General features: G+C 38.9%; 1 protein-coding gene across 15 annotated transcripts in view; it reads left to right on the forward strand.

Moving 5' to 3' along the window:
* The first annotated feature begins 639 nt into the window (after positions 1-639).
* Positions 640-15097, forward strand: part of erc1b (ELKS/RAB6-interacting/CAST family member 1b) — a 184032-nt gene continuing 169574 nt past the window's right edge. For 7 of the 15 annotated variants that reach the window (XM_039667651.2, XM_039667652.2, XM_089127192.1 and 4 more), the window contains exons 1-2: positions 642-841; positions 10043-10931. In XM_039667651.2, coding sequence (XP_039523585.2) covers positions 10248-10931 — 684 coding nt within the window. In that variant the 5' untranslated portion in view covers positions 642-841; positions 10043-10247. Of the gene's footprint in view, positions 842-10042; positions 10932-15097 lie in introns of all 15 variants that reach the window. The other 8 variants (XM_089127194.1, XM_039667653.2, XM_039667656.2 and 5 more) reach the window with 4 other exon arrangements.

Below are 15097 nucleotides of genomic sequence, written 5' to 3' on the forward strand. Positions count from 1 at the left end.
GTATGAATTTATTTCTTTGAACACAAAGGAAGATATTTTGAAGAATGTTGTTAACCTGACAGTTGACGGCACCCATTGATTTCCATATTATTATTTTTTCCCATAGTAAGTCAATGGCTATACTATCAACTGTTACCAACATTCTGGAAAATATCTTCTTTTGAGTTCAACAGAGAAAAAGAAATCCATACAGGTTTGGATCAACTTGAAGGGGGGAGTAAATAACAGATTTTTTTTCTTCTTTTTTTTTGGGAACTGAAGACAGAACATCCTAATCCTCATAGCCTACTTTGGGAAACCTTTTCTTGAACCTATTTCAAGCAGAAATATCAGTCAAACTCAAACGAATTATTACACAGAAGACCAATGCTTCTGGAGGATGACTTCATCGTTTAGGTATAGGCCTATATGAGATTTATAATGAATAAGAAATATTTCATTTTCTGCATTATATGTCACTAATCAGATAAAGCAAACTTGTGACACTGACCATGTGAATTCACTTGTATAAAGTGTCAAAGTATTTCTTAATAAAAAAGACAAAAATAGATGCTGCTGAAGCGCAGTGAATACAACCAGCACATCATCCTCTGTACAGTCGTGTAGAAGCGCTCGTGCACGGTCATGGAAGCCAGCGTCGGGAGCGAGCATCCCGGTTCGTTACGTCACTCGAAGCGCCCTGGCTCCTAGGTCTGGCAAAGAGAGGAAGAAAACGACAGAAGTACTGTAAAACAGGGCTTTCCCCGCGGTTATCAGCTCTCAAAGTGATAACGGTCCGTCTACAACACTAGATACAGGCACAGCCATCTCACCAAACCGGACTAACCTCTTGTGAAATAAGGTAAGGAGCTTTTCAAAGTGAATTTCCTCAGCTGAAGAGTCTGAACTGCTCGGACACAGCCCATTGATAGTGTGGGATTACGTGGAGATATATCTGTATATTGCACACTAACGGTCTATATAGGTTCTATGTGCCCAGACAAACTATAGGGAAGGTAAATAAACCTTATATTTCTCAATATGCGCACGAGAGACTGATAAAATAAAACGCTGTTGCGCCAGCAAGCAATGGAGGAACAGGGGGAGGGAAAAGAAGAAAAAAACACATATATTGCATGTAGGAGAAGGAGCACAGGAGTCTCTTTCCATTCTCTTGTTTGTGAATCGACATAAACAGACAATCTGGACACTGTTGTGTGGTGAAAACCGCTGAGAATCCGTCCAAAGCTTCAGCCTCGGCGGTGTGAAGCTTCTTCAAGAAGAAGCTCATGTGGATTTCACTCTTTCATTTCTGATTTATTTGCTTTTCCCACCGTAAAACAAATTTAAAGCGTTCGCGAGACTGTTATAACATATTCGTAATATGTCTCCTCACTCTGTGACGTCAGCAGGAAAATATGTATCGGTTACAAAATACCTCAGACGATAGATTATAGTCACAAAGTGTCTCCTCACTGGGGAAAATATTTACCAAAACTACAAACGGAGCAGTTGTGTTTACTGTTGAGCAAAACAAACCCGCAAACACAACATTATTGTTTAAAAACAGATGATGTTGTTGTTATAGGACCCTGCAAGTAGTTGAATCGAGTGTCATTCCTTACGATTCTCGTTAATGTGATTGGCTCCTCTCTCCGTCTGTGTTTTTTAATTTTTACAATTCAGTTTTTATTACTTCATCTTAATTGAGAGGATACATGGAGTTTTGTACTTCAGTTTTGTATTCTTTACATTTTTGATGTAGGCTAATTAAGTTAAATGCATATAATTGTCAAACCACATGACTATATAAGTGAACTACAAAAACGGTGATTAAACTATTTAAAACTTTTATTAAATTACGTGGACACTTTTGACTAAATCTGTACAAAACCTGAGATTTGTTCTATTATTATTTGCATAGGGTATTATAAATCAGTCAGATGCAGTGATTCAACAGGTGTTTTTTCAGATCAGTGTTTTGAGTCCTTTCGTAGTTGATTCAGTGGAAGCCTGTGCTTGTCTAAATGTCCCCCCATGTCTAATAATCACATGACATATCACACATATTCTGCTGTGAAAATTGTCAGTAGATAGACCAACAGTGATTTGATGAGCACATTGAGCAAGAAGTGCTTGCTTGCTTTCTCTCTGTTGTGTGTATCTCAGCAGTTTGTTCCCCAGTTGCAACATTAGGCCTATGTTCAATTTACTGGATCAATCCTGTGTATCTGTGTTTGTCAGGGTTTGAATGGGCAGCTTGAGGCTGGACATTGAAATCAAGGTTTTAAGGCCCGTAGTACTTTTTTTTCTCAGGTTCCAGCTCGTGCACAGTGTCCACATATCTTTCAAAGTGTACTCAATTTCAGATGAGCGCTGACAGGCAGTTTCTTTTCTATACTCTACCAGACGTCAGAGAGCAGCCCAGAGTCGTGTCTTTTACTGGACATTCGCTCGGAAGGGTAGAAGAAAAAAGATCTGCCATTGCATAGTTTAGAACAAGAAACAAAAACAGAACAACTGTGTGTATTGCCATGTCTGTCTGTCTGTTTATCTGTGTTTATCTGTCTGTTTGTCTGTTTGCCTGTCTGTCTGTCTGTCTATCTGTCTGCCTGTCTATCTGTCTGTCTGTTTATCTGTCTGTCTGTCTGTCTGTTTTTCTGTGTGTCTATCTGGCTGTGTGTCTGTCTGTTTATCTATCTATCTATCTATCTATCTATCTATCTATCTATCTATCTATCTATCTATCTATCTATCTATCTATCTATCTATCTATCTGTCTGTCTGTCTGTCTGTCTGTCTGTCTGTCTGTCTGTCTGTCTGTCTGTCTGTCTGTCTGTCTATCTCTCTGTTTATCTGTTTATCTGTCTGTCTGTTTATCTGTCTGTCTTTCTGGCTGTGTGTCTGTCTGTTTATCTGTCTGTCTGTCTGTCTGTCTGTTTATCTGTCTGTCTATCTGGCTGTGTGTCTGTCTGTTTATCTATCTATCTATCTATCTATCTATCTATCTATCTATCTATCTATCTATCTATCTATCTATCTATCTATCTATCTATCTATCTGTCTGTCTGTCTGTCTGTCTGTCTGTCTGTCTGTCTGTCTGTCTGTCTGTTTATCTGTCTGTCTGTTTATCTGTCTGTCTTTCTGGCTGTGTGTCTGTCTGTTTATCTATCTATCTGTCTGTCTGTCTGTTATCTGTCTGTCTGTCTGTCTGCCTGTCTGTATGCCTGTTTTTCTGTCTGTCTGTCTGTCTATCTGGCTGTGTGTGTCTGTTTATCTATCTATCTATCTGTCTGTTTATCTATCTATCTGTCTGTTTATCTATCTATCTATCTATCTATCTATCTATCTATCTATCTATCTATCTATCTATCTATCTATCTATCTATCTATCTATCTATCTATCTATCTATCTATCTATCTATCTATCTATCTGTCTGTCTGTCTATCTGTCTGTCTGTCTGTCTGTCTGTCTGTCTGTCTGTATGCCTGTTTTTCTGTCTGTCTATCTGGCTGTGTGTCTGTCTGTTTATCTGTCTATCTATCTGTCTGTCTGTTTATCTGTTTGTCTGTCTGTCTGCCTGTGTGTCTGTTTTTCTGTCTGTCTGTCTATCTGGCTGTGTGTCTGTCTGTTTGTCTGCCTGCCTGTATGCCTGTGTGTCTGTTTTTCTGTCTGTCTGTTTTCCTGTCTGTCTGTCTATCTGTCTGTCTGTCTTTTTATCTATCTGTCTGTCTGTCTGTTTATCTGTTTGTCTGTCTGTCTGTCTGCCTGTGTGTCTGTTTTTCTGTCTGTCTGTTTGTCTGTCTATCTATCTGCCTGTGTGTCTGTTTTTCTGTCTGTTTTTCTTTCTGTCTGTCTGTTTATCTGTTTAACTGTCTGTCTGCCTGTGTGTCTGTTTTTCTGTCCGTCTGTTTGTCTGTCTCTATCTGTCCGTCCGTCCATCTGTCCGTCCGTCCGCCCATCCATCAAAACGTCCAAAAATCAGATCAATATATTGTATGGGTCTATCACCGATTTTAATGCAGAAAGATTTCAATTTTGCGTGTGTTTATCATGCAGTGGAAATACTTCTGGAATACAGAGTTTGAACTGTGACTCCTCGGACCCAGAACTATCCCAGAAACCGTGATGGACACCTGGTTTGGATCATATCTGCTGTCTGTTCAGTGATGAGAAGATCTAAGCACGGTCTAAAACCATCTTTAGTAGAGAAAAATGATAGGTGTTTGTTTTAATAAATTGAGACATAATTATCAAGATGAACTGCTGAGATTAGGGTGTATATGATTTCCTTCTGTGAGAACTACCCTTATGTTTATTTCATCTCTGGAGGGTGTAAAACATGAGGAATACAGTCGCCCTGACTGCTTCTTGGATACTGAGACATGCAGGGAAGTTTGTCTTGTGTCAGCGTGTACCAGCATGATTTCGTTTCTCAAGGGGAAGGTGTAGTTCGATAGTGTTTTGAGGATGATGAAAAATGTATTTTTACTTTTGGATGTGGACGTGTTATGCAATCTGGTATGCTAAAGGGGTCATATGATACTTTTTATTGTTTTCCCTTTTACTTTGTGTAATGTATCTGTTTGTGAAAATTTCACAGATCCGACCCTTCTAAAACGCCTTGGTCGAAATCCAGATATTACTTTCTCAAACGTCCAATATTCGCATTCATATTATGAATGTCTCTTTTTCATACTACACAAAATTTGGCCTATTTTTTTCCTGTAGCATTTAAAGTGATTGATTTGTTTTTTTTAGTTTATTTAGTCAAAACACCATAGAATGTTTATCAATTATTGGCCATAACAAAATAATTACTGACTTTTCTATATCAGCAGAATTCGAATGTCTCAGTCTGCCCATCCCTATACAAAATGCCAATGTGAATTCTTATATTAGCACAGCATGCTAATGAAAGCAGCGGCACCATTTTCATGAGTGACATCACCCCAGTTGTGTGTCCTCTGCTGACCCCAGCTTCCACATTTTCATGACGTCTTTCACAATTACGCATTACCTGCACATGCAATAGCAACTCAGTGACTGAGATAGATCGAGATAGAGAGAGGCCCTCGTGTGCTTCAGCATGTCAAGAGCGGGAAGCCCATCTTTGACCTAATTAACTCATGCAAACAGATGGACTGACCAGGGGCCTGTCAGGCCAGAAGAAAAGCACATTCAACACCGTCTCTCTCATTTCATCCTAGCAGGTCAGAACTGGAGATGAGAATTGATTCGTTGATCCCAGAAGAAGATACAGCCAGTTAAAGCTGTGTTTGCTGAAGACTTTGTATGGCTTACAGCTCTAAAGCTGCAGGCATGTGCAACGCTAATGTTTAGCCTAATAAAAAGCTTTATAGCGGTTCTAGCTAAGACATGCAATTCTATTATTACTCTGTTAAAGTGCCCTTAAATGCTATTTTAAAGGTTTACTACAATAGGTTTACATGCATCCAAGGTAAATCTATGATAATATACATTGCAGCATCAGCTCTTTTCTCACAGTGTCTGAAATTGTTTGAAAAAAGGTTTCCATCTGATTGGTCAGATGGCTCAGTCTGTTGTGATTGGTTGACCGCTTACGGCATGTGTCGGAAATGAAACACCCATTACCAAATGGGTCCCTCAGCACTTTTGTGATATGAGCAGTAATGATAGTGTCTGTTTTACTGTATCAATTTCAGCGCTTGTTATTTGAAAACACACACACATACCCTCAAAAAACAGCATCTTCTTGACATGTTGGCTACAGGAAACAAACTCCTCCATGCCCAGTGTTTGAGGGCGGGTCTAAGTATTTGCTGTTCGCCGTCAGCCAATGAAGACCACAGGCTGGCATTATGCAAATTTGTTGCAAACCCATGTAGGTTCATGCAGGAAGTAAAACTGACGTAAAACTAAACGTTTCTGATTGGTGCCTCGATTTCGACGGATTGAAAATGGGCTTGTGCCAGACTAACTTTCAGAGCAAATCTAAATTTGCCGGAAGTTGTCTGGGTTTTCCCAGACTACAAGAAAATATTACTCTTAAATACTATTTTTTTAATTTATAAATATTTTTTATAATTAAAATATTTTTTAAATACAGCTTTTCTACTTCAAAATTTCACATTAAATTTCAGTTTCTTCGTAATTGACCGTTTGGAAAGACCCGCCTCCCTTAGTTACTGTCGCTATGTCCGACAAGCTACGCTCTCACACACACACACAACACCATGTTCTCACGCAGTGAAAAATACATTGCGGACTGACAACACTCTGACAGACAGGCCAGACTAGGTTACTTTTCAGTTACTTTTGATAGTAAACATATTAAACAAAGTCTCACCTTTCAAATTTGGTCATTTTTTTTAAAGAAATTTAAACAATAAATACTGTTTTGTGGCTCTTCGGCGTGACAGAGCATCAGTTATCTCTTCCCTCTAGTTCATTTATAGCATCAAATAAACATGAATGAACATAAGAAGGAATGTTATTTTAACCACAGAAAGGCGTCAGTACACACCATTTTTCAAGTTCAAATCCTCATGTTAATCTAATCTACTAACTCTCCTGACTGCTTTGTCAGACAAAATGGCAGATGGCGAAGCATGATTGGTCAGATCACCTGTCAATCAAGCTCCCTGCGAAGGGTCAATTGTTTGTGGAATTTACTAGAAATTTCTGAGGCAAAATTGTTTTTCAGTTTGTATTTTATTGACAGTCAGCCACCATTGGATCTCTAGACTATCTGTATCGGAGTTGACATTCAGAGACGTTGAGAGGATAACCAAGTTTTAGAGAGATGAAACCAGTTTTTCTGTGGCTTCTTATTGAGTTATCTGTCACCTGTCTCATCCTTTCCCACATTAGAAATAAGATCCTCATGTTGGATATCTGACAGATATCTGATTCATTGCAGGGTCCCCACAGTTGCCGGAGTTTTATGTGCATATATTAGAGATAGATGTGGATTGAATGAAATGCGTTCTGGTTGTAGTTGTTTGAATGCTGATGAATCTGCCTGTCTAGATGTTCAGTGATGTGAAGTGACAGGCCGTCAGGCGTCAGGCGGAGTGTTTTGAGTGAGCTCAAAGCTGACCTCTGTTCCCTCCTATAAATATAGACTAGAGGCAGAGGCAGACACACACTGTCTCAGTGATGCCGTAACTGAGCCAAGAGCCAGGCAGAACGAGAAGGAGATCTTGGACAAAAAATAAATGAATACTGTAAACCAACAAGTGGCTAGTTTAAATTTATACCGTATTGATTATTGTAGGCAGCTTTGCAGTTTGAAAAGTCAATTTAGGGTGTGGGCTTTGAAGGTTTGGTCATGTGTTCTGACTCAGCACTCAAAGCATTACTTTAAAAGATTGGACTCGGTTTAGCTTTGTCATTCCTGTTGTCTGCCGTTTATCCTCAGTATAGAAGAAAGGCGGGGTCATACATTGAATATTCATTGTATAAACAATTTCAGTTTAATTAATTAATTTAATTTAAAGAAACATTTTGTGAAAAATATCCTGTATGAGGTGCATTTAAATGAAAATGTGTTATATATAAATCTTCTGTGTTGAGTTTTAGTGGAAAACCTTATTATTTTGTAATCGATTTGTACTTTTACTACTAGCATTCGTTTTGAGTTTGTTTGGCAAATCTGATTGCAAAAATCACACTTTTAAGCCATTTCAGAATACATTTTGTATGAGTTTATATCTGAATTAGAACAGCGTAAAGGCATTTTTAAGTTCTGTACTGTTCGTTTACCTCTCTCTTTTCCCTCTCACTTGACTGTATGTGCTTTCCGGAGGCTTAAACATTCATTTTTAGCATTTGGAGAATGGTTTTATCTACTTTTGCTTGTAAGTACAACTCAACCTCTTCTAGACATATTATTAAAAATAAGTTGAAGAGTTCTATGTTTTCCAGTTGTGAGAGCGATTACATTGTAATCCTTAGTTTTGGTCTATTTTGTTGGTGAGGATTTAGGTCAAATGTAATGGAAACTTACTTTTCCACGAGGCAGTGTAATATCCCTGTTGAAGAGAAGAGCAGATTGCTGTAATGGAAGGAGATATGGCTGGAAGGAAGGATTGGGAGATAAAGAAGTGGAGGGAGGGTACGTTTTCTGTGTCCGGTCCACTGTCCAGGTGTAATCCACCTGCCCGGGGCGAGCCAGATGGCAGCTGCTTCACTGGCAAGGACTGTTGTAGTTCTTAAAGGAACAGTTCACCCCATAATAAACATAGTCATTTTACATTATTTATGTTTGCACCGAAAAAAAGCTGAGTATTTTCTACTCATTTGAAGTTTACTTTGCAGTGCTCTGTTTCAGGTGCAATTTATTCAAACATTAAAACACCGAATTAAACCACGTGTAAGCTTTACTGTGAACGTCTAAGTAAATAAATAATACAATCGATATTGTGTAGAGAACATATTTAGATAATAGAAATAATGTACCACCCGAACACAGAGATCTGAATACTTGGTACACACTACACAATAATGTTGTGTATGATAATTGTTAAGGATGAATGTGGCTATAAGATTTTTTTTACCTTAAAATAAAGTTTCCAAAATCGTTTAAGCGGTTCATCAAGCCGTAACAGGGTGAACAGCAAGTTACTAAACCTAACAACAAAAGCAATGCTAAATACAGCTGGAAAAAAAAAAAAAAACCTTATAAATTATTCACGCTCCAGTGCATGATGGGAACACCAGAATCATCAGAAAGTTGAGGTTTTACTTAATTTTATACTATTGCTTTAATTTCCACAAGCTTAAATTGAGAACTAATATAGATTTTATATTTTCAAAGCTAGCTTGCTATTACTAGCCTATGTGAAATTGCCTATCTTACCTTTAATCAATGCAAAGTGAATGATTGGCTTGTGAAACCAAATCTCTTATCACACATGTATACAGCTTTGTAAATGCTCAGAGAGAAGGACTGTTTACTTGAGTCCAGCCACAAGCGGCAGCTGCCTTTTGTCTTGTGTGTTTATCCCCGATGAAATACTTCATTGTCTCTTATAAAACACATCTTTGTTTTGTAGCAATACTGGGTCACATGACACGAGTGGCCCTTCTACACACGTGATCTCTTCTATAAATGCTATTTTATCACTAATTTAACTAGTTTTAAAGCAAAAGGAAGTGGTACAGACTGTTCAATTCATCTGGTTTTTAAGTTTAAAATCATAAACCCTTGATATTTGCCACAAATGCAGTCGTTTCTAGGGTAATTTATTGAGGAGATGTTGGCAGTGGACATTGGAGCCATGTTTTGGTCTATCCCAAAGGCCAGGAAAATGCTCAATGGGGTTGTGATCATGCCCAAGCCAGCATCGCCACACTCTCTCAGTAGGAAAGAATCTAAAGTTAGAGCCGCAGTGCGTTTCAATGGAGTAAATCTACATGAAAATAAACCCAACGTGAAGTATGTCGACCACAGACTCTCTTCAGACTGAAACTTGGACTGTCAAACACATACACAAACGCAATATACAGAACAGTTTGTGGAGGCTGTGATGGTCTCTGGTAGATAAGATGCACAGGGGTCAGCGAGACCACAGAGCTCCTTCCTCTGCCGCTGTTGAACGGAAGCCAAATCATTAAAGCACAGGGCATGCCTAACCCTGTCACATTCCCTGAAGCTCAGACAACATGTTTTAAATGCCTGCACTTATGTAACGGCCGTTTACGCTTTAATCCTCCTAGTTCATATCATAAAATGAGCTTCCATGATATAAGTAGCTCAACTAAAAATGTATGAAACCTGTCAGATATTAAAGCAAGACTGTGGTGAGAAGATGGAGAGAGATGTGAGAGGTAGGGCTGAGAGTGCAGAATAGGTATTGGACTGAAGCCACAGAGCTAAAGTAAATACGGTGTGGCATGCGTATGACCTACATAGAGCCCGGTGAAGGAGGTTAAAGCGTACATTGTGCCAGACCTGTTCATTAGCCTTTTATTTCCTCTCTGAGAAGAGTGCGCCAGGGAAAACTCTCCATCAGTGCTGCCATCTCAATGAAACTATGTGATTTGTTTTTAACTCTCCGTCTCTCTCTGTTGCAGGAATATAACATGACCAGATTAAATGGATGAAACCAGTCACTCTTCAACACCCGGGATCATATGGTGAAAATGAAACGTCTGTTGTGCAGTTAAAATAACCCAAAAATATAGATCACTGACTCTTCGAGATTAACCAACATCAACTTCTCAGTCCATATCGGCCCTCTTTTCTTGTCACGTCTGCCCTTTTCTGGTCAGAGCCACCATGTACGGTAGTGCCCGATCCGTGGGTAAAGTGGAGGGCAATCACAGTGGCGGGAGCAATCAGAGTCCCGGTCGTTCGCCCCGTCTCCCGCGCTCGCCCCGTCTGGGCCACAGCCGCACCAACAGCGCAGGGGGCAGCGGAGTGGGAATAGGAGGTCCAGGGGGTAAAACCCTTTCCATGGAGAACATCCAGTCCCTCAACGCTGCCTACGCCACATCTGGCCCCATGTACCTGAGCGACAATGAAGTGGTGGTATCCGGCCCGGACCTGCCGAAGAGCACCATGACGCTGGGCCGCTCGGGGGGCCGGGTGCCTTACTCCATCCGCACGACTATCATGGGATCCAGCCCGAACATCGCCACCGGCTCCGCGTCCACCGATTCCATTGCTTTCGGAGACCACCATATGCCTTCCAACCTGGCGTCCACTGTGCCTCATTCTCTACGCCAGGCGCGGGACAATACCATCATGGACCTGCAGTCCCAGCTCAAGGAGGTTCTCAGGGAGAACGAGCTCCTGCGGAAGGAGGTGGATGTGAAAGAGAGCAAACTCAGCTCCTCCATGAACTCTATTAAGACCTTCTGGAGCCCCGAGCTGAAAAAGGAGCGTGCACTGCGCAAGGACGAGGCCTCGAAGATCGGCGTGTGGAAAGAGCAGTACAGAGTCGTCCAGGATGAGAACCAGGTGAGACTGTTATGTACGCTTACGTGGAGAAGTCATTTTAAGACCACATATTTAACTTCTGTGAGTAAATCAGAGGAGTCTTTTATGCTCACACCTTATTTAAAAAGCAAAATTGATAGGGATGGATTCATATAATTATTCTGTATGACAAGTCATAATTATTTTCATGTTTTGGCCAGTAAATACTTTACAAATAAAACACTGAAATTGAAATAAAGATTGAAAACTTTTAACTTAGTTAAGTTTAAATGAGCATCGGATGATGATTAGATGGCAAATGTAATATAAATGTAAAAATAGGTGGAAATTAGACATGTATGCCGACATTTTATGCACAGAGATGCACCGATATGAAAATTTTGGCCGATACGTATAATTATTTATATTTGAAAGCCGATAAGCGATATATTTTCCGATACATCTAAATCCAATTTGTTTTTGAACGGATTTCATGCACAGGCTTTGCAATCATGTGTTTCACAGGACGTTTCAGAATGGTATGTTTTGTTTTGTTTTTGTAATTTTCTTAGACACTTTAGATAAGATGTTTTACACCATTTAATCGTGATTATTGAAAACTAATCCAAACAGTAATACACAACTTTTTTTTGCATATTCCATGGGCGGGGATTATTAAAGTGAGGAAAAATCACGTTGTAGTCCAAAAAAATGCGTAGAATTATAGTGAGAACATTTTATTGTGTGCTTGGGACATGGCTTTTAATGGTGAGACTTTTGTTTTTGTAATCAGGCTATTAAAAATTCTAAAACAAATTAGATTTAATTTGAATGACAAAATTAAAAATTGCCTCATTGGCTATTTACATCTGAGGGAGTAGAGCGGGCTGTTATGAAGGGGCGGGACATTTCCCGAACATGAGCTAAGTGGTGTCAATCAAAGCACACTAGCCCAGCTAACCAATCACAGCAAATTTCAGAAGGAAGGGGCTTCATTGAAGCGGTGTGTTCACCCAGGTCCCAGACTTAATGTAAAAATGCGTGAAATATTATGCGTTTTTTTAACAATCAAGCATGAAAACATATTCGAGCACACCCAAAAAAACAAAATCAAGATTAAAATATTTAAAATAGTGAAGTTTATACTGTAATTTTCATTAAATAAATGCAGCTATGAAGAGCATAAGGGACAAAACATAAAATCTTACCAACCATGTATTCCTATATATATATATATATATATATATATATATATATATATATATTAATTATTGAAGCATCTGAGTTAAACATTTCTAGATGTCGCTATGTTGGTCAGTTTATATGTCTGAATATGGTCTCTTTTCTCTTCTGTAAGCTGGAATATGCAGGTCTTTTTTGCAGTTTGCAGTGGCCAAAGGGCTTCATCTGATGAAACACTATGATACAAAATGGTCCAACTGGCTCTGAGAAAAAACCCTATTACTTGCAGATTGGATCTGATTTCTGAAGAACATTGTACAAGGCATGTCTTTAGAAATAGCTCAATTTGTCTTTTAGTGTTTTTTAAATGGCTTGCTGAGAGCCTCTGAACATCTCAGATGAAGCTACATGATAATCAGAGCAGTTTGTTTAGTTCACACTGGAACGTGTTACGATATAAAAAAAAAACACTAGATAAGTGGATCTTTGGCATTTTTACATTAAAATGAACAACAGTTTGATTCATCTACAGATTCCTTAATTTCTCTTCTCCAGACTGTAGTTTAACACATCCTGACATTTCCCGTTTTTTTCTCCGTCCTCCATGCTGGATTTTAGCTCTGGTGTAAGCTGTAATTTAGCTATTTCCCATGTATTTTTAGGGCCTGCAGTCTACAGCATGTTGCAGACTACAGCTAGCACGTGGCATATATACAGTATATTAACTGTTATCATTATACCAGCACTTCTTTTCAACAGAAGACGTTTTATGCATTTAGTCTAGTATGTGAGTCTGGCATAGCCAGAGTTTTCACCATCGAGAACTGGAACCTTGAGGAAAGACCATCTGTATGTCTCAGTGCAGTGTGTATTTGTAGTTAACTTTGAACTCAGTTGGATTCCAGGGACCTTCAACACTCTTTCGGCACATGGCTCTGATCCTGCTTCGCTTTTGCCTGGGCTGAACCATGAGGCTAATGAGGGGCTCATAATCATTACCTTTGATGTCTTTCATTCAGGTCTCCTGTTTGAAGGCTCGGGTGATGTTTTTTGAGTAATCCAGTGCAGGGTTTAAAACATACGACACCTCACATGGTCTGCTTAGTACAGGGAATTGGTATATTTGACTGATGAAGTCATGCGGGGGTTTATCAAGATAAACTAGATCAATATTCAAAAGAACCTTGATCAGTTAAATGAACTCATCAAATTCTCTGGAGAGAGAGAAGCATTCAAAGAAGGGATGAAGGAGCAGGATAAAGTGGATTGAGAGTTGAATGCTCCTTTGAGACCTTGTCAATAATGAGATGTGACACAGCAAACACGTCTAGTCAGCCAATTCTCATTCATTCACCTCCTCTGCTCATATCTCTCTCTTCAGTCATTCAGCCCACATGCTAGTTTGCTGGATTCGTGAGCACACCCTTTCGCTTTCCTTTAGGGGTGCACTGATGATGATAATATTATGGATGAATTAGAAAAGCAAAAATATAAATATGCATTTTATATTATGTATGTGGGATAACTGAGGAATTGCTAAAAATATAGTTTTATTAATAGTTTTTTTAATGTCTAAATGATTTTAAATGAATGAATTTGAATTTAGGCAACCCAACATTGATATACAGTATGAGATTTTCTAAAGATTACATTTAACGATGTTATTACTAGTGTTTTTAAAGATTAACTTTCATTAATCTAAATGTAAAAATTGATGATTTTAAATTAATGAATTTGAATTTAGGCAACCCAACATTGATATACGATTTGATATGATTTTAAACTATTTTAAATGAATGAATTTGAATTTAGGCAACCCAACATTGATATATACAGTCTTAGATTTGCTAAAGATTACATTTAACGATGTTATTACTAGTGTTTTTAAAGATTAACTTTCATTCATCTAAATGTAAAAATTGCGGATATGAGCATGTGCAATTAAATATGCACTATATTGTGCATTCCTATTTCCAACAGTATACTGTGACTATATTTTTTTTCTGTTATAAATAACCATATGCATAAATGTGGACATGTTATTTTCAAGTCTATGGATTTAAATGATCCTTAGACTTTTTCTTCCAGTCTTTCTCGTGAACTGCTGTGACATTCCCAATATTAGCAAACACGTTCATGCGAGCCTTTCAGACAGATCGACTGAGCCAATCGGGTGTCCATCAAAGTGTGTTTTCTGTAAGCATGCGTGTGTCTGCCCTCTGAGGAAGCGGGAACAGATGGCAGACGCGGCTCCTGATGCGCTTACTGTAGTATAGTGTTGTAAAAGGTCCAAAGATTCACGCCCGATCCCTCAATCTCCTTATCAAACAGTGTCACTTTTCACAGCCAAGTTCCGCCCACACCAATAATCACTGTTCCGGTCAGGCTGTTTGTTCCTAATCTGACATGTTTGAGTCACATACTCGGAGCAGAGCAGATAGTGTAGGGGTTTGTTTGCTGTGTCATGTCAGTAAAAATGTAACCTAGAAGGGTAGCAGATGGCCAAGGGTGGAGCCAGGAGCCGGCCAAACCTCAGGTCATCAAGCTCCACACGCTCTCAGATGGAAATAAACATCACACGCTGCGCTGAATGACTAGGAACCATGAAAATATCTCACATGATTTTCTTGTACAGTACGTCCTGTTGTCCTGATTATGGTGTGAGGTCTGTATTTACTCATTATGAAATAGATAATTAGCCCATTTCTCATAGCAGAATGACTGTCATACAATGTGCTGTGTGTACAGTGTAGGAGCAGGGCTGTAAACCCTATAGATTTTTTTGATCAATATGGGGTTTTAAGTGACATGTTCTTAAACTTTTATGTTTGGTCTTCTAAACCCACAACATGTGTGATTCATGGCTTTAAAGGAGTAGTTCACTTTTTAAAAAACTTTTGCTGATAATTTACTCACCCCATGTCATCCAAGATGTCCATGTCTTTCTTTCTTCAGTCGAAAAGAAATTAAGGTTTTTGATGAAAACATTCCAGCATTTTTCTCCATATAATGAACTTCAGTGGGAA

Source organism: Pimephales promelas, chromosome 24 (assembly GCF_988280905.1).
Source record: "Pimephales promelas chromosome 24, fPimPro1.hap1.1, whole genome shotgun sequence".
Classification (NCBI taxonomy): Eukaryota; Metazoa; Chordata; class Actinopteri; order Cypriniformes; family Leuciscidae; genus Pimephales; species Pimephales promelas.